The 26,198-nt window shown below is 38.5% G+C and overlaps 1 protein-coding gene across 3 annotated transcripts; it reads left to right on the forward strand.

Annotated features, from left to right (window-relative positions):
- Positions 1 to 3,426: 3,426 nt before the first annotated feature.
- LOC147389040 (glyoxylase I 4-like) lies at positions 3,427 to 26,001 on the forward strand. Of its 3 annotated transcripts, none has more exons than XM_086417536.1 (4): positions 3,427 to 3,571; positions 3,674 to 3,845; positions 4,108 to 4,213; positions 25,587 to 26,001. In XM_086417536.1, the coding sequence occupies exons 2-4, from the start codon at positions 3,688 to 3,690 to the stop codon at positions 25,896 to 25,898; spliced, it is 576 nt and encodes a 191-aa protein (XP_086273662.1). In that variant the 5' UTR covers positions 3,427 to 3,571; positions 3,674 to 3,687; the 3' UTR covers positions 25,899 to 26,001. The 3 variants fall into 3 exon arrangements, with proteins under 3 accessions (XP_086273662.1, XP_086273663.1, XP_086273664.1); XM_086417537.1 differs by having other exon boundaries at positions 3,514 to 3,571; positions 3,680 to 3,845; XM_086417538.1 differs by having other exon boundaries at positions 3,528 to 3,571; positions 3,674 to 3,771.
- The last annotated feature ends 197 nt before the right edge of the window (positions 26,002 to 26,198 follow it).

Consider the following 26,198-nt stretch of genomic DNA (forward strand, 5'->3'; position numbering starts at 1 on the left):
GCATTAAAGAAGAGAATCAAGACTACTGTCTACCCCTTTTAGGGAGGACCTTTAAGATAGAACTCAACCATGGTGAGCAATCCAATGAGTTCTTCAACACTCATGGTTCACATCTTGAAACTACATTCGAGGTCGCAATGGGAACAAACCTTTTAAGAAGGGAATTAAGAATTTTCGTGTAAATTCTTCCTTACGGAACAAGTTATCCTAGGAAGTACATGGAAATACAATAGTCTTTAAGTTTTATATAAAGTTCTCAGACAAAATTATTTTATTCCATCGAAATGTTCTTAAAACAATTTGTTAACATTTGAAGTTTGAAGTTTTGACAACGTAGGTTTCTAAGGAAGCTAAACTTGTTTAGCCGACCGATATGTGACAATATGTTTGAGTTTACTTGGAGCAATGCCAACGTGTATAGAATTTAGTATTCTCATATTATGAAAACTATCAGTTTTTAATTGTTTGGGTGGCTCATACCCTTCCTCTACTAAGAACCAAAATCACAACTTAAGAGAATTGATGAAGATCATCATCCTCATTTACACATATGCATAATTGAGCTGATGGATAGATGAATGTTTAGAGGATGACCATTGTTGGACTTAGACATGGTTCAAAGACTTGGGATTAACTTTAGGATATTAAGCCAATCAAGAGTAACCAGATCTCATGACAATTGAAAATTTCAGACTTCGTACCATGTCTAGTCCTAGAGATGGGGTGAGTAAGATAATTAAAATTTATTTCAATTTATCCAATTTTAACTTAGATTGATCATTTGACTGTGTTCTAAGTAATTCACCTAGCCTTGATTTTGCATTCATGTCTCTAATTTGCATTTAATAAAAATACACTTGGAATTTAAACGTTCATTTAACTATGTCATTCAATGGCACATTCATATATGATTTACCAATTCAGTATTCATGGCATCTTATGAGATTCAAAACATTCAAGTGTAAATTGTAAAATTATTAAAATATGCACAAGACATAAGATATCTAATGGATTGGCAATATGCCTACATGCATTCTCATGACTAATCTCTAGTTTGCAATGCAATTGAAGTTCACTTAGAATCTAAACATTCATGGCATAACATAAATAACATAGTGTTCATTCATAACATGCATTCATCTAACTATAAATTGATAATGATATTTTGACAAACACGAGACAAACATTTTATAGTGGTTCGACAATGTGCCTATATCCATTCCTAAGATTCCTACCTAGGAACTTGGTGTTCACTATTAAAGAGGTTTATGGTTCACCCCGAACCTTTTAAATAGAATTTTTATACATAGGTTAAATTCTAAAATCTTAAGATCGAGAGAAACATATTCTCTCAAAATGTTGTGAGTTTTATACCTCAGAAACTCACGAACCTCTACTCTTATTGAGAATATTTGATTCCAAGAAGAACTTGATTTTTTAGGACTAAATCGAGTAACCTCATACATATATTTTTTAAATTAAAAAAAAAAATTAAAGACTCACTCAACTTTATAAGGTATGCCAATGACGATCTTGAGTTCTTCGAGTCCTTGAGCTCACAAGTACGTCTCGATGGTTGGATCTTCCAATTAAGCTTTCGAGTTTGTCGGCTTATTGTGATTATTTTACCATCATCTCCTTCTACTCCTTGTTCCATGAATATACCAATGTGTGTGCTAGGTGAGGTTTGATGGTTGAAGAGGGATCAAATGAGAAGTATAGGAAGGTTGAAAGGGTTCACCTAAGCTAGACTCTCATGAGAGTAGATAAGACTCTCAAAATGTGGAGATAGGAGAGGTAATTTTCACTAGAGATTGATCCAACGGAAGAGCATGGGTTGAGAGGATTTTCAATTAAGTTTGAGGCCTTCCATTATTAGAGAGAAGGTTAAAAGTGTTTGGAAATGAGAGACTTTCTTCTTTCTAACTTCAACCAACCCAGAGAAGTGAAGAGGAATGAGTTTTAAAAAGAAAGGATCAATTTCATGCCTCAACGGTCAAAAATATGATGGTTGAGCACTTGTTGATGGTGGTGCCGTCAGAAGCAAAAGAGGCACATTAGTAAATTACAAAAATACCCTTGGTTAGTATTTTGGCCATAACTTTCAAACGGAAGTTCCATTTCGCATGCTGTTCGAGGAGCAGATAGATATTACTATTTGTAACATTTCAAAACTACCACAAATGGGTAGGCCACGATAAAAATGGGTGAAATGATCAAAATACCATTTTTGCCATTTTTTTATCAAAACAAGCTTTCGGGAAGTCCGGCATCGAAACGATTCGAAGGTGTGCTAGATTTTACTTATATAATGACAGTAAAAAAATACCAATGATAGAAAATGATTTTAGGGTGGTCAAATCTTTAATGTCCCCTCTATGTCCATATTTGATTCTCGAAAGGTTCGATGAGCGAACAAGTCGAGGAAAGAGTTTTCCTAATTACTACAGGTCAACCTATCAATCATCTAAGTATTAGGAAATTGTCTTAGGTGGTCTCATTACCTGTTAGGCTTTGTGCACACACATAGGGGCTTTTTGTCAAGACTAGTGTGGTTGAGTAGCTTTCTGGAGTCTTCATATGTTTTCAATGACAAATCGATCTGACACTCAACATATGTCTCAAGATTGACAAAATATGAAACTTACAAGAATACATAATCAAATTATTCAATTTAAGTTAAAATTAGATAAATCGAAAGAAATTTTAATTATCCTATTTACCCCCCTTTAAAACTAGACACGATACGAAGCCTGGAAATTTCAATAACGCCATGTGTCGTCATTTGGTTCATCACAAAAAACATCCTCTACAGTAAACTTATAATATATAAATTTCAAGAACAAGATATGATTTTTATAAAAAGTGCAAAGTTGATGGATTTTAGTGTAAAAGCCAAAAACATAATTTTTATATTTCCTAAAATTTTCTCGATTTATTTATGAATATTTTTTAAAAATTTATCTAAATTAATGGAATTGAACCTTGCCCAATAATTGCCGAATTTGAACTTTGTTACTACATTTGGTAAGGCTCCTGGAGTCAACTTGTGAGTTGGGTGCAAAACCCGTTAACCCACGTTCTACTCTACTTGTTAATAACCCTTCCTTGGCTAGCCAATAAAATTAACAAATTAAAAAATTTGAAGAAAAAAATTAATGTTTCTAGCATTTTTAATTTTTTATTTGGGAAATTTCAAGGGAAAACCATTTGTACTCGTATCAAAAAACATATAGAGATTACCCATTAAGCTGATTTTTGGAATGTAGGTCCAACAAAGAAAGTTTCTGAACATCAAACTTTGCTATCTAATAGGGAGAGCAAAGTCTTTTACTCTAATGAAAACGGCAAAAATGTAAGACAGCGAAGTTGATAGAACCGAGGCTGTGGGCCGCCTCAGCAGGTCTGGCATCTACGTGTCGAAGGCATCCTTCGAGACTGGAACGTGGCGGAATAAGTGGGCAATCTACAAAGGAACCCTCCATAAATACGGCATCTTACGATCACCAAAGAGTGCCGTAAGGATCTCTAGCACTTTGTTTCGATTTCGATTGTTCAAAGATATTAAAAGGTGAATATCATTTTGATTTGGATTCTAAGTTTTCTATAATATATCATACTTCTTGTTGTATCTTTAGTCATGGTTTTTTATTTATCTAATATAAATTTTCAGATTCAGATTGGAGAATGGTGGGGAATATGGGGGGAGGTCCATTGCATCTTACATCACTGAATCATATCTCTCTAGTTTGTAAATCAGTGGAGGAATCGGTAAAGTTTTATCAAAATGTTCTTGGGTTCTTTCCAATCTGGAGGCCTGGATCTTTTGATTTTGATGGAGCATGGTAATTCTATTTTAAAAATAAAACTCATTTTCAAAATCAAATTAAAAAGATACCATTCTAGTTTTTTTTGGTTGTTTCTTATAATATTATCATAATATTCTTTGGTTTTTCCCAACCACTAGGCCTGGGTTTCTGATTTTAAGGGGCATGGTAACTTTAAAAAATAAAAATCCATATATTAAAAATCAAATTTAAGAGATATTATATAACTTTAAAAAAAAATTTGTTTTGGAGTTGATTTTTAATTTCTTGTTTAATTTAGGTTGTTTAATTATGGAATGGGCATACATCTCTTGCAATCTGAGGACCCTGAGAACATGTCTAAGCAAACTGAGATTAATCCCAAAGATAATCACATGTCTTTTCAGGTAATTTATCATTCAAATTCTTGGTGCCATCACTCATAATGTAATTAGGGTTTAACAAAGATCATATTTTTTTCTTCTTAATTTATTTTGAGTTGTACATTGGGAAACTCCCTTTTTAATTTGAAAAAGTATTTTAAGAGAACATCCATGAAAAACATCTACGATTCTATGAACACCTCCACATTAGCTATGTGTCTAAGTCAGTGTCCTACAGCTGGAGTCATTCTAGGAAATTTTTTTTTTTTCTTCTTTTCAAGTAAGGTTATGTCACTCCGGACGCCTATTTAATTTTATTGATTAGGTTTTTATAAACAAAAATATAATAAACAATTATTTTTTTTTATGATTTTTATAAAATTTATTTTTGACACTCAAAGCTGCCAATTACGTTTGTGTAATGGTGACGTTTAACAATTGTTTCTTTGTCACACGTGTTTTTATCTATGAAGTGAGCACTATCTGATAAAAAAGAAAATGAAAAAATGCAACTCAATTTCACAAACTGATCCCATGTCCTTGCCCTTAGGGACATTTAACTATTTCTAGTAGGTTTTTTTACTCCCCCCATGTTTAACTTCCTCTGGTCCCCAACTCATGACTTTTTCACCTCCTCAGGTTAGGTATATACCTAAAAGAAAATTGATCTTAGCTGCAATTTATTGTAGAGAGATTTAGCTGGCGGACCAATCAGTTGTAATTTTAGTACAAAAACTCCCTTATGTTATAAGTTTTTTACTTGAACAAATCTTACTTATTTTATAAGTTTTTTTGCTTGAACAAATCTTACTTTATAAATCATGCTACCATTAGTTACTGTGTAAGATTTCAAATCTTACTAAGGATCGTTGGACATGTAGACACCCCAATTTGAACGAGCCCTCATTCGAAAGGGCCCAAAAATATTAGTTTTTCAATAAACTTGGTCGACGGGCCTCGAAGGCCCGAATCATTGAAATGTGGCACTTTTGTTAAAATCGAGACCCCTAAGACCTCCTCGTGGTCTAACGGGCCCACATGGAAAGACCCGACATATTCCCATCTACTCCGCTCCACTCAAAACATCGATTCTTTGACAAAATTGGCCAACGGGCTTCAAAGGCCTAAATCACTAAAAAGTGACGTTTTAATCGAACCGAGGCCCCTAAGACCTCCCAATGGTCTAAGGGACCCACCAAAGGGGTTTGACCTATCTTACACTTGTCAAAACCTCACCGTTCCGCTCTTGCATAAAAAATACCCGATTTTCAATCAAATCCTCCAACAGGCCTAAAAAGTCCGATTTGCCAACACGTGGTATTTTTTATCAAACAAATAATTGCAAAAATCTCAAAAAAATTAATAATTTAAAAAAACGTAATACTTGGGACGCCTACCCCTCCTCTACTACCACCGCTCCGCCTCCGAATCCGCAAATACCCTAAACCCACCTAAGGCCCACAAGCCCTCAACTCTTTCCTAAATTCATTTCTTACCTTACCCCTAACCTAAAATTAATTCCATATCACCTAAACCTTAACACCTACCCTCCCTAAAAAATCCAACCTAAAACAAATCATAATCAATCCAAAATAACCCAAAATCATTTCTAAATCCCAAGCCCAACACTAAAAGCCCATAAGACTCTACCTATATCGAATTTATTATCCAACCCACAACCCTAACCCATAAACCATCACCCACATCAAACCAGTCACCAATCTAACACCAAAAGATGACACATGTCATCATCATTACTCACCTCCTTCATCTAATCACATACTCCCATCATCATTCTCTAAACAATTCATCACTTCTCTTCAAAATCACCTCAACCCATACCCTACCCTAACCTAACCTATCCCCATTCATCAACCACCCACATCACAACCCATATCCTACATACCCTAATCTATCCCCATTCTCTAACTCCATCAACCACCCACATCACAACCCATATCTCCTACATCTCACCCCATCTCTTTCCTTTAAAACACTCCAACAAAATCACCTCAACCCATACTTCCCACCATCATCATCAAATTAATCCATACCCTTATCTCTAATTAACCAACCACCATCACTAATCAACCAATCTCATCATCTCCCTATTTGCCACATGTCATCATCCCCCCAATCATCTGAAAAACTAATCAACCAACCTCTTACACTACCCATCCCCCCAAATCTAATACCTTGCATCTTCCATCAACCCAACACTCAATCAAACACTTAACACCTTACACCCTCATTCTCTCCATCAATCATCACTCATCTCATTTCACCAAACACTCTACCCAAATGGATTTGGGTAGGATCCAACCCATTTGGATCTAAACCTCACCTATTTCCACTCATTATACAATTACACTCACCTATACTCTAAATTTCATACCCTTCACTTCTAAAACCCATGGCATTCTCTATTATCCCAACTCTTCACCCCATTATACCCCTAAATATCTTCCAAACATTTATAAATACCCCTCTCCTCATCCCAAAATGGTTACCCACTATCACCAAGAAAAATCCTACCAATTCTTTTTACCAAGTCTTGCTAAAAAAAAAAATCAACTTTCTCTCCTCATCTCTTCTCCAATCTCACACTAATCTTCTAAAAAAAAAAATACACTTTCTCATATTCTACCAAGAACTCAAGAAGACTCAAAGAAGAAGAAGGAAGGAGAGAAAATAGGAAGCATCAAGGTGGGTGCAACAAATACCCCCTCTCTCCCTCTCTACCCTCTCATCCTCCCTCTTCTTCTATCCCTTCTCCCCTCCATTTTGTTTTAGATGAATTTAGGATGAATGGACCTCAAGGCTAAGGATCTATAAGGGTCATCTACATCAATGAGATAACCCTATGATCAAGCCAAAAATAAATCCATACTTAGGGTACAAATGCACACACATGGCACTTTATTTTCATTTCTTTTAAATCAAAATGATCGAGTTCTTTGAGGTTACTGTCACTTGACGGAGAGAAAATGGTGCCTAACACCTTCTATTTTCTCTAACTGAATCGTTTTCCCCGATCCTTAGGTTCGATTAGTTCCTTTATCCATTGCGAGACACTATAAGCCAAAAATATCATTTTTTGGAAAATGTACACCAGGTGACCATTCACACCTACTTATAACATGAATGGTGGAGACTCCAAACTATAGTAGGTGTGGCCGTTGTAATGATGAAAACCACGTATCTACAGCTGGCGAATCCACTAGGAGTCATGGTTCACCCCTTGTGACAACTCGGTTATTTTGAAAAAAAAAAAGATTTTTATTTACTAACGTTGTTCGTTTGTTGTTTCCTATGTTTCTTTTTTTTATTTTCTCACGTGACTACATTGTAATAGTTATTTACTTTCGTTGCTTGGATTGTATATTTGTAAGGAGGTCGATGAAAAGAAATGAAAAAAAAAAGAAAAAAATGGCACGTGCATTTGCGAGCATATCCCACTTCACAAGCCACCCCACCCTTAGTATACTTAGCCCCGATGCTTAGTAGTTTCACGGCTTGAGATCGTTATTTCAAGTGTCGGAAATGAACACATCAAACCCGATCATCAACCAACGACGTGCGTACTTAGGTATGCATCGAGGTTTGAAGATCGGATAGCTATGAAATCACCTACTAGCCGCTTGCATGTGCCCGATTAAACAATGACAGGACACACAAGTTTCAAGTCCACATCGACCCCCAAAGCTAAGTTGTATTTGTTTAGTTGCTATCGGGCCTCGAAGCCCAAGTAGTAAGCCTACGAGGCCAAGCTGTATAGGTTGGGTGTAATTTTCTTTATTTGCTTATTCCCTTGGAAAAGAGGGGAAAAACCAGCTTTTTTATTTATCATGCATATCATGAAAAATAAAAAATAAATAATAAATCAAAACAAAAAAATTGGAAAAATGAAAAAATGCAACTTTTTTTTTGCCCAAGCCAAAAACCAGAGGCAATGTGTCTCAAGTTGGATTAACAAACATTAAAAAAAAATTAGCCAAAATTTCGTACTGGTCCGTATTTTAAGTACGTTTCGGCGTATTTTATGCCCATCTGTATTTGAAATACACATTACAAAAAAAACAAATTTTTTTTGCTCATTTTGTTCCCGATATCAGTCTTGACAACTTTTGTCTCGGGATTATTTTTCTTTTGATGTTTAAGGCTTGAAAATGCTTAAATGAATTATTTTTAATTAAACTTAGGGCCTACTCCTCGTCGTTTTTCTTTGATTGATCAAAACAGAACTCGCAAATATTTTATCGATCAAAGTTGATCCTACCTTATGTGGTATATTATCAACCTCGCCTATAATCAAATTTGTTATCGTCTATCACCAATCATCAAAAATGGGTCCACGACCCATTTCCATTTAAATGGGTCAACGACCCGCACCACTCAGACTGGGTCCATGACCTAAATCCATGCAAATTGGGTCCACGATCTAGATCCATCTCAACTAGGCCCTCGATCCAAATCCATTTTAACTGGGTCCTCGACCCAGATCCACTTAAATTGGGTTCACAATCTAGATCCCATTTCAACTAGGTCTACGACCCAGATCCATCTACAACTGGGTCCATTACCCAGATCCATTCAAATTGGGTCCACGACCCAGGTCCATTCAAACTGGGTTTACGACCCAAATCCATTTCAACTGGGTCCATGACCTAGATCCACTACGACTGGATCCACGACCTAGACCCATTTTCAAACTGGGTCTACGACCCAAATCCATTTCAAACTGGGTCCAAGACCCAGATCCATATCCATTTTAATGGGATCCACGACCCAGATCCATTGTACACTGGGTCACAACCCAGATCCATACCCATCCAACTGGGTCCATGACCCAGATCCATACCCATTTCAACTAGGTTTATGACCCAGATCCAAATCCATTCAACTGGGTTTAGGACCCAGATCCAAATCCATTACAACTGGGTCTATGACCCAGATTCATTACAACTGGGACCACAACCCAGATCCGTTTCAACTGGGTCCATGACCCAGATCCATTTTCAACTGGGTCCACGACCCAGATCCATTTTCAATTGGGTCAACTAGGTTCACGGCCCAGATCCAAATTCATTTCAATTGGGTTTATGACCCAAATCCATTTCAACTGGGTCCATGACCTAGTTCAATTTTCAACTAGGTTTATGACCCAGATCCATTCAAACAAGGTCCACGACTCAAATCCATTCAAATAGGGTCCACGACCCAGATCCAGTTCAACTGGGTTCGCAAGCTAGATCCAAACCCATTTCAGTTGGGTTTAAGACCCAGATCCACTACAAACTGGATCCATATCAAATTTCAAACCAAGTTCATGATCTAACAAAGATAACAACCGATCTATTGACTCAAATGCATTCAACTTTCTCAACAAAAAAAAAATAAAAAAGATTTTAAAAAGTGCCAATTGCAGTCATTGATCAAAGTCGATGTCTAGAAAGATCTTATCCTATTGATATGAGGGGGATAGACTACGTCTATTCAGGGAATGAGGTGATTTAAGAGTGCCATTGTGCGCCTCCTCTTCCTTGGAGATCTGCCTGGCCGGTGTTGATTTCATAGAACTGAGTTGGAGGCTACCAAAAACATGGTTTATTCTAACTCGATTTATCTCAGAAACTGCTCTTTCAAAATATTTTATCGATTCCATGTCGATGCCAGCTCCGTGCTGATAAAACTATTTTTTCAAAATATTTTTCCAACTCCGTGTTGATGCCAGCTCTGTGCTGATGAAATTACTTTTTCAAAATGTGTTACTGACTCTGTGTCAATGCCAGCTCCATGCTGATGAAATTACTTTGTCAAAATATTTTCCCAACTTCGTGTCGATGGTAGCTCCGTGCTGAGAAAATTACCTTTGTCAAAATATTTTTCCAACTCCGTGTCGATGCCAGCTTCGTGCTGATGAAATTAATTTTTCAAAATGTTTCCCGACTCCGTGTCTATGTCAGTTCCGTGCGGATAAAACAACTTTTTCAAAAATATTTTTCCAACTCCGTGTCGATGCCAGCTCCGTGCCGATGAAATTATTTTTTCAAAATGTTTTCCCGATTCTGTGTCGATGCCAGCTCCTTGCTGATGAAATTACCTTTTCAAAATACTTCGTCGACTCCGTGTCGATGCCAGCTCCGTGCTAATGAAACTACTTTTTCAAAATGTTCTCCCAACTCCATGTCGATGCCAACTCCAAGCTGATGATAAATCTTTTTCAAAATATTTTCCTGACTCCGTGTCGATGCCAGTTCCGTGATGATGAAATTACCTTTTTTCAAAATGTTTTTTCGACTCCGTGTCGATGCCAGCCCCGTGTTGACGAAATTACCTTTTACAAAATATTTTATCGACTCCGTGTCGATGCCAGCTCCGTGCTGATGTAACTCATTTTAAAAAAAAAATTTACCAACGTCGTGTCGATGCTGACTCCGCGTTGATGCTAGTTCCATGTTGATGAAACTACCTTTTTCAAAATATTTTTCCAACTCCGCGTCGATACCAGCTAGTTACCTTTTTCAAAATGTTTTCCCGACTCCGCGTCGATGTCGGCTCTGTGGTGATGAAACTACCTTTTTCAAAATATTTTCCCGACTCCGTGTCAATGCCAGCTCCGTGCTGATGAAATTACTTTTTCAACAATGTTTTACCTACTCCATGTCGATGCCAACTCCGTGGTGAGATAACTTTATTTTCAAAAATGTGTTACTGACTCCAAGTCGATGCCAGCTCCGTGCTGATGCCAACTCCGTGTTGATGCCAACTCCATGTCGATGCTAGCTCCATGCTGAGATAATTCCGTTTTCAAAGCATTTTACCAACCCCGTGTTAATTCCGACTTTGTGTCGATGCTAGCTCCGTGTTGATGTAATTCTTTTAAAAAAAATAATTTACCAACTCCGTGTTGATGCTGGCTCTACGCCGAGAAATTACTTTTCCTTTAAAACTCATAATAAACAACTTTACCCGACCTAATAAAAGCATCATGCATCTTCATTTTTGTAAACAAGATAGTAACGCTTGGTCTTTTGTACCCATAGGTGGCCAAACGAAAGAAATATAAACAGCCAGAGGTACCTCCCTATTTTCTTAGATCATCTATAGTCACCATGAGTTGTTTCGAACAGGCACATCCCCCAGTGGCCGAAACGTCGGGTATCGATTCACAAATAGCAGCATTATTGAAATAATTGAGAGACAAGAAAAGATAGTCAATATTTTGTTAGTCAACACCAGCATCATACAAGCCCAAACAATACAACAACACGCGTCCGGATCAAATCAGGATTTACCCGAGCAACCTCCACAGGAACCACGGACCACCATGCCACCTGCAATGCCTGAATACCAAGGACCCCCGTTCTATATTCCCCAGAATCGACCACCCCCTGTGGTCATTTCTGATGACGAATGCGAGTATAGGGCCACAGAGGCCAAAAGTGCAACAGATAAAAAATTAGCTTAGCAAATCGAGTCTTTGCAGGAAGAGATGAGAAGAATGAAGGGCCTCAACACGATGAGTGAAACTTGATTCAAAGACCTCTATTTCTATCCCAATGCTCAACTACCGGTCAAGTTCAAGTATTTGGAGTTCGAAAAGTATAATGGAGTAGGGTGCCCACTATCGCATCTAAAGTTATACTGTGGATCCATGTGCCAATATGGCAAGGATGACAGGTTATTAGTACAATTGTTTCAGAGAAGTTTGACGAGGCCGGCACTCAAATGATTTTCTAGATTGGATCACTCACTCATTAAGAAATGGCAAGACCTAGCTGAGATGTTCTGGCAAAATTATCGGTTCAATACAGATGTTGGTCTAGATCGGAACGATATGGTCAAGATGACAAGAAAGCAATGGGAAACTGTGAAAGAGTATGCACAGAGAAGGCGAGAGTCAGCTTTACAAGTAAGGCCAGCAATAACCAAGCAATAGATGAACACCACGTTTATCTCGACACTAGGGCACGCCTTCTATACTCATCTTCAAATCTGGTACAGGTAGCAGATCGGGTCGAAGACGGGATCCGAACTGGTCTGATATTTGATTTTACAAGTTTAGGGGTGACAGCAGGAATCCCTTATCAGAGAAAGCCAATGCCTCCGGGAAAGAAGAGGGAAGAAACACAGGTCAACAACGTACAACCAAATCGACCCCTCTTCATCCCTTCACCTGCACCAAAATCACAAGCGCCATCAACTTCATGGGCACCTCCGCCAGTCTGGACCCCTGCACCTCAGAACCAATTTCGGGCAAACCCTCCACCTATTGTACCACAAGCACCATAGTACGGGTAGGGTCAGCAAGCGCGCCTTAACAGAGTTAACAGGGTGTTTACCAGGTTACCCATGTCGTTGTCAGAGTTGCTTCCAATACTACTCAGGGGAGAGTATCTCATGAAAAAACCACCAAATCCAAAGGTTGCAAGGGTACCAGGGTATAATCCTAGTTTGTTTTGTGAATTCCATATGGGTGCACCAGGGCATTCTATAGACCAGTGTTGGAACCTCAAGCATCAGGTACAAAACCCGATAGACAGGAAGGCTCTCATACTGGATGGACCATCGAACCCTACTCAACAATAGAACATCAACCAAAATCCCTTACCTACTCACAATAGAGAGGGAAATGGGCATAGAGTGAATGCCATTCTCGAAAAACCAAACTTTAATCCATCAGCTCTGATAGTTCCTGTTGGGTTAAAGATTAGAATCCAGTTTATCTAAGGACCAGAAACACCAATAATCAATACTGTCAACCAATACGCGCCCAACTAATCTCAACATTCACATCTACCACTCAGAATGGCTAATCTCACCATCCATCCTACTCATCAAAATACTGCTACCCGACCACCTTTAGTTATACCTTACGGATCATCAAACCATCAAAATTCGACCCGACTTCCTCTTGTTATACCTTACATACTACCAAATTCTCAAGGTTCAACCCGACCCCCCTTCATATACCATACACTTCATCCACTCGATCACCATTCATCAACCCCTATACTTCATTAACTCCTTCCATCATCATTACATCCAAATCATCACCACCACCCCTCATTCTCAATGTAAAACTAGATCCACCGCCAATGACCATACGTTCACCTAAACCATTCCCCTATACCTCCAACCAAGCCGTCCCTTGGAGTTACAAAACCATTATCACCACGACCACGGGGGTTGAGACCATAAAGAAAATAATGGTGGCTGATATAGACCATATGACAAGGATAGAGAGATGTCAAAAATACCAGAAAATGGGATAAGCATGAGGGAAGGAACAAGAGAAATCGCAAAAGAGACGACAGATGAAGAAAGGGAAGGAATAAAGAAGGCCACAAAAGAAGTGACAAATGAAGAAAAAAGGAAGACAAAGGGAAAGGGTAAGTTGTATAAAGATGACAAGACAGAAGAGAATGTGAAAGTTACAAACAAGGAGACTGCAGATTTTAGTAAGCTCGTTCGCAAAAGTGAGCATAATATAGTGGACTAATTGAACAAACAACCAGCTCAAATCAATATCCTGGGCCTGATGCAAAAATCAGAGGAACACTAAGAGGCATTACTGAGAGTTCTGGGGAAATCGCATGTACCTACAACTACCTCACTGGCACAAGTAGAGCAAACTGTTGGCCAGATCATGGCCTCCAATCCCATTATCTTCACAGAGAGTGAATTTGGACCTGAAGGGCGGAGGCCTATGGAACTGTTAAACATCATGGTCATGTGCAAGGGCATGATGGTGGCTAGGGTGTTAATCGATAATGGTTCAGCTCTCAATGTCTGTCCTCTTAAAACCTTCCGAAAACTTAACGCAGATAGGTCACATGTCCAGCCCAACAATAAGGTTGTCCGAGGCTTCGACAGTTCAAGAAGAGATTCTTTGGAAGAGGTGGACTTACCGATCACAATAGGCCCATGTATGTTCGAAGTAACGTTTGAGGTCATGAAAATACCGACGACATTCAACGTATTGCTGGGCAGGCCATGGATCCATATAGCAGGGGTTGTACCGTCCTCATTGCACCAAAGAGTCAAATTGGGGCAGAGGATGATATCAGTATTGGCAGAAAATCTTATTCCAGTCGGTAGAGCTTCAGATGTGCCGTTTATAGATATCGAAATGACAAAAACAAAGTGTTATACCATTCCTATCGATTTGCTGCTGTTAACCACTTGGAAAAAGGGAAGGAGAGAGTAAAGGCAGAACTATCAAGAACAAACCTGATGATTGGTCGGGTTTTGAAAAAAATCAGGTTACCAACCTGGACAAGGTTGGGAGCGGGAGGAAAGGGGAGAGCTACACCGATTGAAGCAAAAAAACACAATCCTTATTTTGGTCTAGGGTTTAGGCCCACGAAAAAGGATATAGCAGAAATAAACGACAAGAAGAAAGAACTTCAACTAGCGAGAAAGCAAAACCTGGAACCAAATGTCTAGAATCTGGGCAAAGTTCCTTACATCAGTGTTAGCTTTTCGAAGTCTCAAACTAGACCCAACAGTTTATTAGAACTGCTGCAACAAAATCAGTAAAGATGTCAAAAGTGGTAAATTTTAAACCTGTGCACATTCATGAAGACTCAGTTGTTGAGTCCCAGTCATCCTTCATAGAAGGCATTGATGTTTTATTCAATGGGAACTCCAACGAAAGTCTATCAGAGACTACCCAAGAGCCTGCAAAAGTGGAAATCACTACAAGTCAAGGAAAAGAATAACCCTTTCCCACTGGCATTGACTGGGCATCAGTCGTCATCCTACTGAGTTTGGAAAGGACTATGCCCCAATCTGACAAAGATCAATCAGAGATAATGGTTATCTCCGAACCATCGACCAAATCACCCAACAAATCACTCTCTCATCTCATCCACCCCCTCAGAAAAAGGGACGTTCTAAACAATTAAGAGGAATTCCCGTCAACCTTTAAAACTATTGAGGCATAAAAAAAATGCCATTAGTTGAATCTAGTTTGCCCGAGGATCATAACGAGCCCTTGTCATTGGGTAAAGACTGTTTTGTGGGCTCCCTATCTTTATTAACGAATTTGCATGGTTGTTTTTCTTATTTCGGGTATCCAAAAAAATAACAAAAAAGTAAATATTCCTCAAAAATCAAAAATTTCTCAAAAGACAAAAAATTAAAAAGCTTTCAAAATTGTAAAAAAATAGATATTTTTCAAAAACCAAAAAAAGAGTTTTCAAGGGATCTGTCTCCATCAAATGAGTACCTAGATAAAACAGAGTTTGAAAGGAACGAGTATGATTTCGATCTTGAACTTGACTTCGACCTCTTGGGAATCGAGGAAGAATCTAAAGATGAAATGGAATACCCACCTAAAGAAATCAAAGACTTGGTAGAACGTCACGAGAAAGGTGTTCAGCCAAACATTGAAGATACAGATTCAATCAATCATGGTACCGAAGAGGACCCACGAATTATCAAGATCGGAACCTTATTAACGTCGTAACAGAAAGAAGAAATGGTCGAACTCTTATGAAACTATCAGGATATCTTCGCATGGTCATACAAAGATATGTCGGGATTAGATACGGATCTCGTTGTACACAAGCTACCAATTGCCTCAGGAAGTAAACCGATCAAGCAAAAATTGAGAAGGCTAAAACCAGAATAGACTTTCAAGGTCAAAGATGAGGTCATGAAGCAATTCGAAGCAGGATTTCTCGCCGTCTCTACGTACCCTGAGTGGTTAGCTAACGTCGTCCCAATACCTAAGAAAGATGGAAAGGTACGCATGTGTGTTGACTATTGAGACTTGAACAAGATTAGTCCTAAAGATGATTTTCCACTTCCGCACATCGACACTCTAGTTGATAGTACAGAAGGGCACGACATGTTCTCGTTCATGGATGGCTTCTTAGGCTGTAATCAGATAAAATTGACAGAAGAAGACTAGGAAAAGACTGCATTCATCACACCATGGGGTACTTTCCACTACAAAGTTATGCCATTCGGGCTGAAAAACGCAGGGGCAACTTACCAACGGGTAATGACCGCATAATTCTACGATATGATCCATAAGGAAATGGAGGTCTACGTAGACGACATGATTGCTAAATCCAGTATTGAAGAAGACCATCTGGTGAATCTAAAGAAGTTGTTCAACAGGCTGAAGAAGTACAATTTAAGGTTAAATCAGATAAAATACGTATTTGGGGCAACATCAGGCAAGTTACTAGGGTTCATTGTTAGTTGAAGAGGCATTGAGATAGATTCGGCAAAAATCAAGTACATCATCGAGATGAAAGCACCCATTTCAAAGAGAGATGTTCGGGCATTTTTGGGAAGAATACAATACATTAGCCATTTCATCCCTCAACTCACGCATATCTGCGAATCAATTTTCAAGCTACTCAAGAAGTACACGCTAAAGAAGTAGAACAAGGACTGTCAGGAAACATTCGATAAGATCAAGAAATATCTGATCAATCCACCAGCCATAGTCCCTCCTACTCTAGGGCGACCGATGTACATCTCAATGCAAAAAACGTCAATGGGGTGTGTGCTAGGGCAACACGATGAATCAAGACGGAAGGAATAGGCTATCTACTATCTCAATAAGAAAATTACTTAGTATAAGGCAAAATATTCGACACTTGAGAAGACTTGCTATGCACTAGTCTGGGCATCTCAACGACTACGTCATTATTTGCTTAGTTACTCAACTATGCTTATAGCCAGGATGGACCCCCTAAAGTACATATTCGAAAAATCAACATTAACAGGTCATACAACGAAATAGTAATTATTATTATCTGAGTTTGACATCACCTATGTCACTCAAAAATCCATCAAAGGGCATCCCCGATCACTTAGCCGAGCACCCATTACCTGATTACGAGCCATTAAAGACAAACTTCCCGGATGAAGCCATACTATTTACCGAGATTAAGGATGATGACGACAAACCAGGCTGAAAAATGTACTTCGACGGAGCAGCCAATCATAAAGGAAATGGAATATGAGTAGTTTTAATCAAACTAAATGGGTCTCACGTGCCAATTGTAATTAGATTGAAGTTCTAATGTTCTAACAACGAAGTTGAATACGAAGCATGCATAGTAGGATTGAAAGTTGAGGTAGATGAGATCGATGTTTTCGGAGATTCAAGTTTAGTAGTCTATCAGATGACTGGAGAATGGAAGACCCGAGAGTAGAGACTGGTCCCTTACCACGAATATCTAGAGGAACTAAGCTCACGCTTTGACAAGATCTCATTCACATACATGCCAAGAGCTAAGAATCAGTTCACAGATGCACTAACTACGCTTTCTTCCATGATTAGTATTTCAAAAGATGGGATACTATTGGTCGACAATGGAGAGTGACTACTATCAGCATGTTTGCAAATGCCATCTATGCCAGATTTATGCCAACAAGATCAATGCTCCACCTTCAGAACTACATAATATGACTACTTCTTGGCCTTTCTCTCTCTGGGGCATGGACGTCATAGGTCAGACCTTGTCAAAAGCTGCTAATGGACACCGCTTCATTCTAGTGGCTATCGATTACTTCACCAAGTGAGTAGAAGCTGCATCCTATGCTAACTCACGAAAAAAAAATGTCTTGAAGTTTGTCAAGAATAACATTATCTGCAGATATGGGCTCTCCAGCGAACTAGTGACTGAGAATGCTAAGAATTTCAAGAACAAGGATATGATCAAAATGTGTGAAGACTTCCAGATCACTCATCACAACTCTGTACCCTATAGACCTAAAATAAACGGAGCAGTTGAGGCAGCCAACAAGAATATCAAGAAAATTATCAAGAAGATGGCAGTTACGTACAAAGACTAGTACGACATATTGCCTTTTGCACTCCACGCCTATCGAACCTCATTCAGGACCTCAACTGGGGCAACTCCGTATTCATTAGTCTATAGAATGGAAGCAGTCTTACCCGTAGAGGTCTGGATCTTAAAAGAAACAGAGTTGGATGAAATTGAATGGATTCAAGCTCGGTTTGATCAGCTGAATCTGATTGAAGAGAAACGCCTCGCAGCCATTTGCCATGGACATATCCATCAACGACGAATAGCTCGTGCCTATAACAAGAAGGTTAAGCCTAGAGATTTCTCACTAGGAAACCTTGTATTGAAGAAGATCCTAGCAATCCAAGAAGATGCCAGAGGAGAGTTTCGACCGAACTATGAGGGACCATTTATCGTGCAGAAGGTAAAGACAGGAGGAGCTCTGATCCTTACAGAAATCGACGGACAAGTCTTCCCGCAATCAATCAATGCTGACAAGGTCAAGAAGTACTATGCTTAAGAACTGGTCCTGAGATGACGAAAGGCCATCTTTGTTATCCCAAACTAACTATCATACCCTAGTTAACCTTTTTGAGCCATCACGTTCATTTTTTAACCTAAGACTGGGACAAGTCAACAACTACAAAACAATACAAAAAAAAAGAACAAAAAAAAAAAAGGTGACAAAAGAAAAGAAAATCAGAAAAATCAAAAGTATCAAATTACTTCTGGCCCACATGAGGATAAATTGTGAACGGCTAAAACTACAAAAAAAATAAAAAAAAATCAAAAACTCGGACACTTGATCTGAGCTTGACCCAAATCTCTATCCTAAACAAATTCAAGGGACGCTGGGAGGAGACACAGATCACATTTTCGAAACAAAAAGAGACGAACCCCATGTTTAATCCATTTTAGATAAACCCAGACCTTAACCTTTTTGTATCTTGCCATTACCATAAGCCTAAGCCAATGTTTCGTCCTACTAAAAGTCATTTTTGATAAGGGAATGTTCTAGGGTAACACAATGACAATGGCAGCACCAATGATCTTGCGACTTGGTCCGGACCTCAAAGTCTTGTTAGTCGTTGGAAGACTGGAGAGGGGAATCCAGGTCGGATATTAAAAAAAAAAGAGTACTCGAAGTGTAGAGTAGCCGATCTCGGGCTCAACTTGAGTTGTCGAACCACGAATAGTCGTCAGCAAACTCGAGAGGGGAATCTAGATCTGTTACTTAAGAAAGAGTGCCATTATAAGAGTAGAGTCGCCGATCTCGCAGCTCAACTTGAGTCACCAAGCCACAAAGACACAGAAACTCCGAGCAGAACTATAATGTAAAAATCTGAAAATACAAGTGTAGTATGAAAGGGCATAGTAAAAACCTGAAAGGGCGCTATGAGTAAAAGAATCAAACTATGACAAGATCAAAGCTACCAGCACGATGAAAATCCCAAAAAGGACGTCGATGCGTAAAATGTGGAAATCGGATCTGGTGAAAATCGTAATTGGCACTAGGAGGCAATAAGGAAAAAAAAAAACAAAAAAAAAAAAAAAACAAAAGAACTCCTGGCCCACAAGAGTATAAACTGTGAACGGTGAAATCTTTTTAAAATCCCAAGACCCAAACAGATAATAATCTTCCAATACCAGGGCACTGGGGATGACTCTAAAGGAACCAAAAGATAATTGGCGCTTGTATCCCCTGTGTTTGGCAAAAACACTGAAACCGTCACAACCAAAGATTTTACAAACTCTGAATTTATCATACTCATTTGATAAAGACATTTCACAAAATTTTAAAAACTACTATTTTGGCGGATGATGACAAATCTAGGACTTATTCAACAAAACTTCGTGTTTTCAAGAACAATAGATATACCTGAGGCCATGTAAGTACAAAACATATTTTCTTTGCATTAATCTTTCAACATTTTGCATATATTCAGGTAATGAAAAGAAAATACAAAAAAAGTGAATACAACGCAGTCAATCAAACATCATGATGAGAAATGAAAAAGAGTCAAGGCGTTTCTCCAAAGCACGGATCCAGATAGCCTGACTCATCATCACTTTCTCGGCATCGAAAACATCGCGACTCACCAAATATGCTGCAAAGTCTTCAAAATGAGGACACTTTACAAGTCGATCCCTCAACTCAGCGACTTTAGCTCGAAGCCTAGCCACTTCACCACTATCACTACATCCAGATTGGGTAAGGGCAGATGTCAACCTAGCAATCTCTTTCTGCATCTTCTTCTCGGATTTGAGTCAGATAGCCTGAATTCGACGATGATCAATTTGAGACTCCTTCACTCGATCTCGATAATCAAATAAAGATGAAGCACCCGGACGTGTTCGGGGAACTATTGACACCGGGGTCTCCCAGAAATGAGTTCTCGAATCCAATGTAAGTACGTCGGGAATAAGTGTGCTACGAAGATGGGTCGACTCAAAACCTCAACTCGATTCCATTCTTTCACGAGTTGACTCAGAAGTACAGTCGATAAAGGACCAGTTAACTCATCAAAATTCTCGGGGATGAGCACACCCTGATCATAACCAAATTGAAGAAGAACCCAAAGTGGTATGTAATGAGTCGCCCGGTGAAGACTAATCAAAACGAGAAAACGGGCACCATCAATACAATCACGGGAAACCCCAGAGGCTGGAACGGACCTACCCACCTCACTTATTCATCATTGAGGTTACCGATAAAGGAATACTACTCTTCTTTGCCATCTGAGACGAGGGGAACAACTCGTCTCGACATCATAAGTATGAGATCGGCGTTAACGCAAAATGGGCGATTAACAACTTCAGTTGAAGCCAGATGATCCATAAACCAAAGCTACAATAACAGGAGCATTCTAAACTTTAGAAACTAGTAAATTTAAGTTTAAATTTAAAACTAAGCTAAGTTTGGAATTTACCTGCAGAGGGGAGCACATCCTCAAAAAATTCGATCACGATCGAAGGAACAAGCTGTGAGAGATTGGAACATCTCGTTCAAAAGCATTGGGGCCAACCGACATCCCTCCTAGACTTATTGAATCACGTGAATGAGAGAAAGGTCCATGATATCTCCACTACCCGGAAATAAGAGTTGACTCACCACCATCAAAGTGAGGGCAATAAAATGAACCAACGATTTCGAGGGATCCGTAAAATGCTCAACCAAGAAGGATCTAGACATCGTCTTCAAGACCAATCTACCACCCGGAATCCTCAAAAACTTACGATACCCGACATCTCGAGACCTAATAATATTTCAATCTCCTTAATAGTGAGAATCATTCCATGCTCTTCAAATCGAAAAAGGTTGAGTTCGAGAACCCAACACGTTAACATAGCCTCGATTAAGCCTCATTGCAGCGAGACCTTAGGCAAAGAAAGTGTGAACACCAGCTTGTTTAAACCCCATTAAACCTTCTAAAAAAAATCAAACCCAAAACAAATCCTAATCAATCCAAAATAACTCAAAATCATTTCTAAATCCCAAGCCTAACACTAAAAGCCCATAAGATCCTACCCATATCCAATTCATTATCCAACTCACAACCCTAACCCATAAACCATCACCCACATCAAATCAATAACCAATATAACACCAAAAGATGACATATGTTGTCATCCTCACTCACCTCCCTTATCTAATCACCTACTCCTATCATCATTCTTTAAACAATTCATCTAACCCACATTACTTCTCTCCAAAATCACCTCAAACCATACCTTACCCTAACCTAACCTATCCCCATTCATCAATCACCCACATCACAACCCATATCCTACATACCCTAACCTATCCCCATTCTCTAACACCATCAAACACCCACATCACAACCCATATCTCCTACACCTCACCCATCACTTTCCCTTAAAACACTCCAACAAAATCACCTCAACCCATACCTCCTACCATCATCATCAAACTAACCCATACATTTCTCTCTAATTAACCAACCACCATCATCAATCAACCAATCTCATCATCTCCCCATTTGTCAGATGTCATCATCCCCCCAATCCTCCCAAAATCTAATCAAATAAACCTCTTACACTACCCATCACCCCAAATCTAATACCTTACATCTTCCATCAACCCAATACTCAATCAAACACTTAACACCTTACACCCCCATTCTCTCCATCAACCATCACTCATTTCATCTCATCAAATACTTTACACAAATGGATTTGGGTAGGATCCAACCCATTTGGATCTAAACCTCACCCATTTCCACTCATTACACAATTACCCTCACTTACACTCCAAATTTCATACCCTTTACTTCTAAAACCCATGCCATTTTCTATTATCCAAACTCTTCACCCCATTATACCCCTAAATATCTTTTAAACATCTGTAAATACCCCTCTCCTCATCCCAAATATGGTTACCCACTATCACCAAGAAAAATCTAACCAATTATCTTTACCAAGTCTTGCTAAAAAAAGAAAAAATCTACTTCCTCTCCTCATCTCTTCTCCAATCTCATACTAATCTTCTTCAAAAAAATACACTCTCTCATATTTTACCAAGAACTCAAGAAGACTCAAAGAATAAAAAGGAAAGAAAGAAAATAGGAAGCATCAAGGTGGGTGAAATAAATACCCCCCTCTCCCTCTCTACCCTCTCATCCTTCCTCTTCTACTATCCCCTCTCCTTTCCATTTTGTTTTAGATGAACTTAGGATGAATGGACCTCAAGACTAAGGATCTATAAGGGTCATCTCCATTAACGAGATGACCCTATGATCAAATAAAAAATAAATCCCTATTAGGGTACAAATGCACACACATGACACTTTATTTTCATTTAAAAAAAAAATCAAAATGACTGAGTTCTTTGAGGTTACCCCAACTTGACTGGGAAAAAAGGGTGCCTAATACCTTCCCTTTTATCTAATCGAGCCGCTTACCCCGATCCCTAGGTTCGATTAGTTCATTTATCCATTGTAGTCACTATAAGCCAAAAATATCATTTTTTGGAAAATGTACACCGGGTGACTATTCATACTCACTTACAACATGAATGGTGGCGACTCCAAACCATAATAGGTGTGGCCGTTGTAATGATGAAAACCATGTATCTACAGGACATATATGAATAATCAAAATATAAATCCAACAACATAGTCTTTGGAAAACTTTGGATTCAAAATAAAAAATTAGAAAAAAAAAAATCTTTTTTGAGCTTGATCATAGGTGTTGAAAATGGATGATTATCGAACTCCCAAATTTACAATTAACATTCAATGGTGAAAATTGACATTTTCTTTTTAAATTTTTTTTTTCTGAAAGTTCTTAATAGTTTTGTCCTTTATAACCCTAACACATCAGATCATGTTTTTGGATGCAACAATTTGATGGAGTTAGAATCCACTCTAAGGTATGTTAAGTAGTAAATTAACAACATAAATTTGAATTTTATGATGTGGATCTCCACTCTAGGGTTTGCTCGATAACAAATTTGATTAAGTGGGGTTTGGTGCTTTATAAATTTCATAAAGTAAGGCTCTCTTAAAATTGTCAAAACTCCGAGGGAAATTTTGTAATAAAAATACAACAGTTGGATCTGTCGGGTAAATCTCTCTTTATTATAAGTTCGAGAAAAAGATTAGAATTCAGCAATACAAGTACCAATGAAGTTGATTTTTAGTGTGTAGGTCTCCAATATCAGATATTGAAGGTGCCACTTAGTTAAATGGTAAAGGCTTGAGGTTAGTTGATCCCAAATCTTTTTCACCTCCATTAACTGCTATTGCATTGCTTGCTTGGCAAAAAATAAAAATAAAACGATCCCCAAAATATAAAGTGGATTTATGGTGTGTACTCATGGGATAATGAAGGGGCTGAAAAGTGCCCCAATTGGCACAATTGGGATGATGGGGATCTCAAAACTATGAAGTCAATGGAAAGATTGGAGATCCTGATGAGAGATCTTGTACTCTAAGGGGTTATGTTGCAACATGATCCCAGTCTCCTTTGGAGACCCACCAACTACGAATGTTAAACTCACCTTTATTAGAGCAACTCCAAGGTACCCTTCCCTCTACCCATCAACTCCCAACTGCCGACATGGGTAATAGAGACTGAAAATTTCAACTCCAAAATAGGACCCATCCCTCACTATTTTTTGGGTCTAGATATTTTCGCTATCAAAATAAAGTATTCCCTCGCTATTTTTTGGGTCTAGATATTTTTTGAGACTCCTCCACTCGATCTCGATAATCAAATAAAGATGAAGCACCCGGGCATGTTCGGGGAACTATTGACACCGGGGGTCTCCCAGAAACGAGTTCTCGAATCCAATGTAAGTACGCTGGGAATAAGTGTGTTGCGAAGATAGGTCGACTCAGAACCTCAACTCAATTCCATTCTTTCATGAGTCGATTCAGAAGTGCAATCGATAAAGGACCAGTTAAATCGAAATTCTCTGGGATGAGCACACCCTGATCATAACCAAATTAACGAAGAACCCGAAGTGGTATGTAATGAGTATCCCCGTGAAGACTAATCAAAACGAGAAAATCGGCACTATCAATACAATCATGAGAAACCCCAAAGGCCGGAACGCACCTACCCACCTCACTTCTTCATCATCGAGGTTGCCGATAAAGGAATACTACTCTTCTTTGTAACCTGAGACGAGGGGAGCATCTCGTCTCAACATCATAAGTACGAGATCGGCGTTAACGCAAAATGGGCGATTAACAACTTCAGTTGAAGCTAGATGATCCATAAATCAAAGCTACAATAATAGGAACATTCTAAACTTTAGAAACTAGTAAATTTAAGTTTAAATTTAAAACTAAGCTAAGTTTGGAATTTACTTGCAGGAGGGGAGCACATACTCTAAAAATTAGATCAAGACCGGAGGAACAAGCTGTGAGAGATTGGAACATCTCGCTCAAAAGCATCGGGGCCAACAGACGTCCCTCCTAAACTTATTGAATCACGTGAATGAGAGAAAGGTCCATGATATCTCCACTACCCAGAAATAAGAGTTGACTCACCACCATCAAAGTGAGGGTATTAAAATGAACCAGCAGTTTCGAGGATCTGTAAAATGTTCAACCAAAATAAAGTATTCCCACTTGGTTACTCATCTTTTTTAGGAGGAAAAAATCCAAGTACTTATGTTTAAAAAAAAAGTTAATTTTAGAAAATTTTAAATTTGAATTAAATTAAAAAATTATTAAATCATTTAAGAATAACACTGATGGATAACACGGCTGGAATGCATATCATATGGATACCCATAATTATTATCCACAATACCTAAAAGAATTACTATCCAGAATACGTAAAAGACTCATTTATGAGTATGGGTATGGGTAGAGGTTGTTGCGTTGGAGATGCTCTTAGAAACGTATATAAAAAATTAGCTCAATTGGTGATTTCATCCCATCCGCTTTAGTCATTTTATTTGGTAGGCATTATTATCAGTTACATGGGTGAATTTTAAGGTCATTATGAAAATAATCCTCAATCCAAGAGTTAAAAAACCATTAATCAAGCCAAACATTAGGTGGTAATGAGCCAAAAATTATGACAGCTTTCAAGTATAAAACAGGCGTCAGTTTGAAATGACCAAAAATGCCCTTTTGCAGTGTGAGAGCATGGTTGCAGTGGAGAAGCAGCTGAAGGAGATGGGAATTGAGTATGTGCAGAGGGCAGTAGTGGAGGAAGGCGGGATCCTTGTGGATCAACTGTTTTTCCATGACCCAGATGGTTTCATGATCGAGATATGCAATTGTGACAACCTACCAGTGATACCATTGGCAGGGAAACCTATTGGAGCCTGCATGCGAATCAATTTCAAGCAGCAGCAACAACAGCAACAACAACAACGAGAAGAAGATATTGTGCAACGAATTTCTCCTCTACATGTCCAGCAGGAAGACTACTTTCCTTGTGCTTGATAAAGGATCTCTGGTCCAAACTCTAAAGTTTTGTTTGGTGTAGTACATTTGCTTGTAATAAGGACCTTTTAAGAAGTAAAATGTGAAATAGTCATTCCAAACATTTTGACACTCTTGATGTACTTGGTACATGGTTAAATTAGCCTATTGCGTCTATAATCATGGATTGTTACTGGAACGTATTAGACCCAAAATCAAATTCAATAAACAATGACTATAATTTAAAATTTTATGAAATTATTCTAAGAGGAATCCAAGCAATCATAAATAGATCATTAAAAAAAAATAATCAATATTATA

The sequence above is a fragment of the Akebia trifoliata genome, chromosome 12 (genome assembly GCF_017979445.1).
Source record: "Akebia trifoliata isolate Shusen 1 chromosome 12, ASM1797944v1, whole genome shotgun sequence".
Lineage (NCBI taxonomy): Eukaryota > Viridiplantae > Streptophyta > Magnoliopsida > Ranunculales > Lardizabalaceae > Akebia > Akebia trifoliata.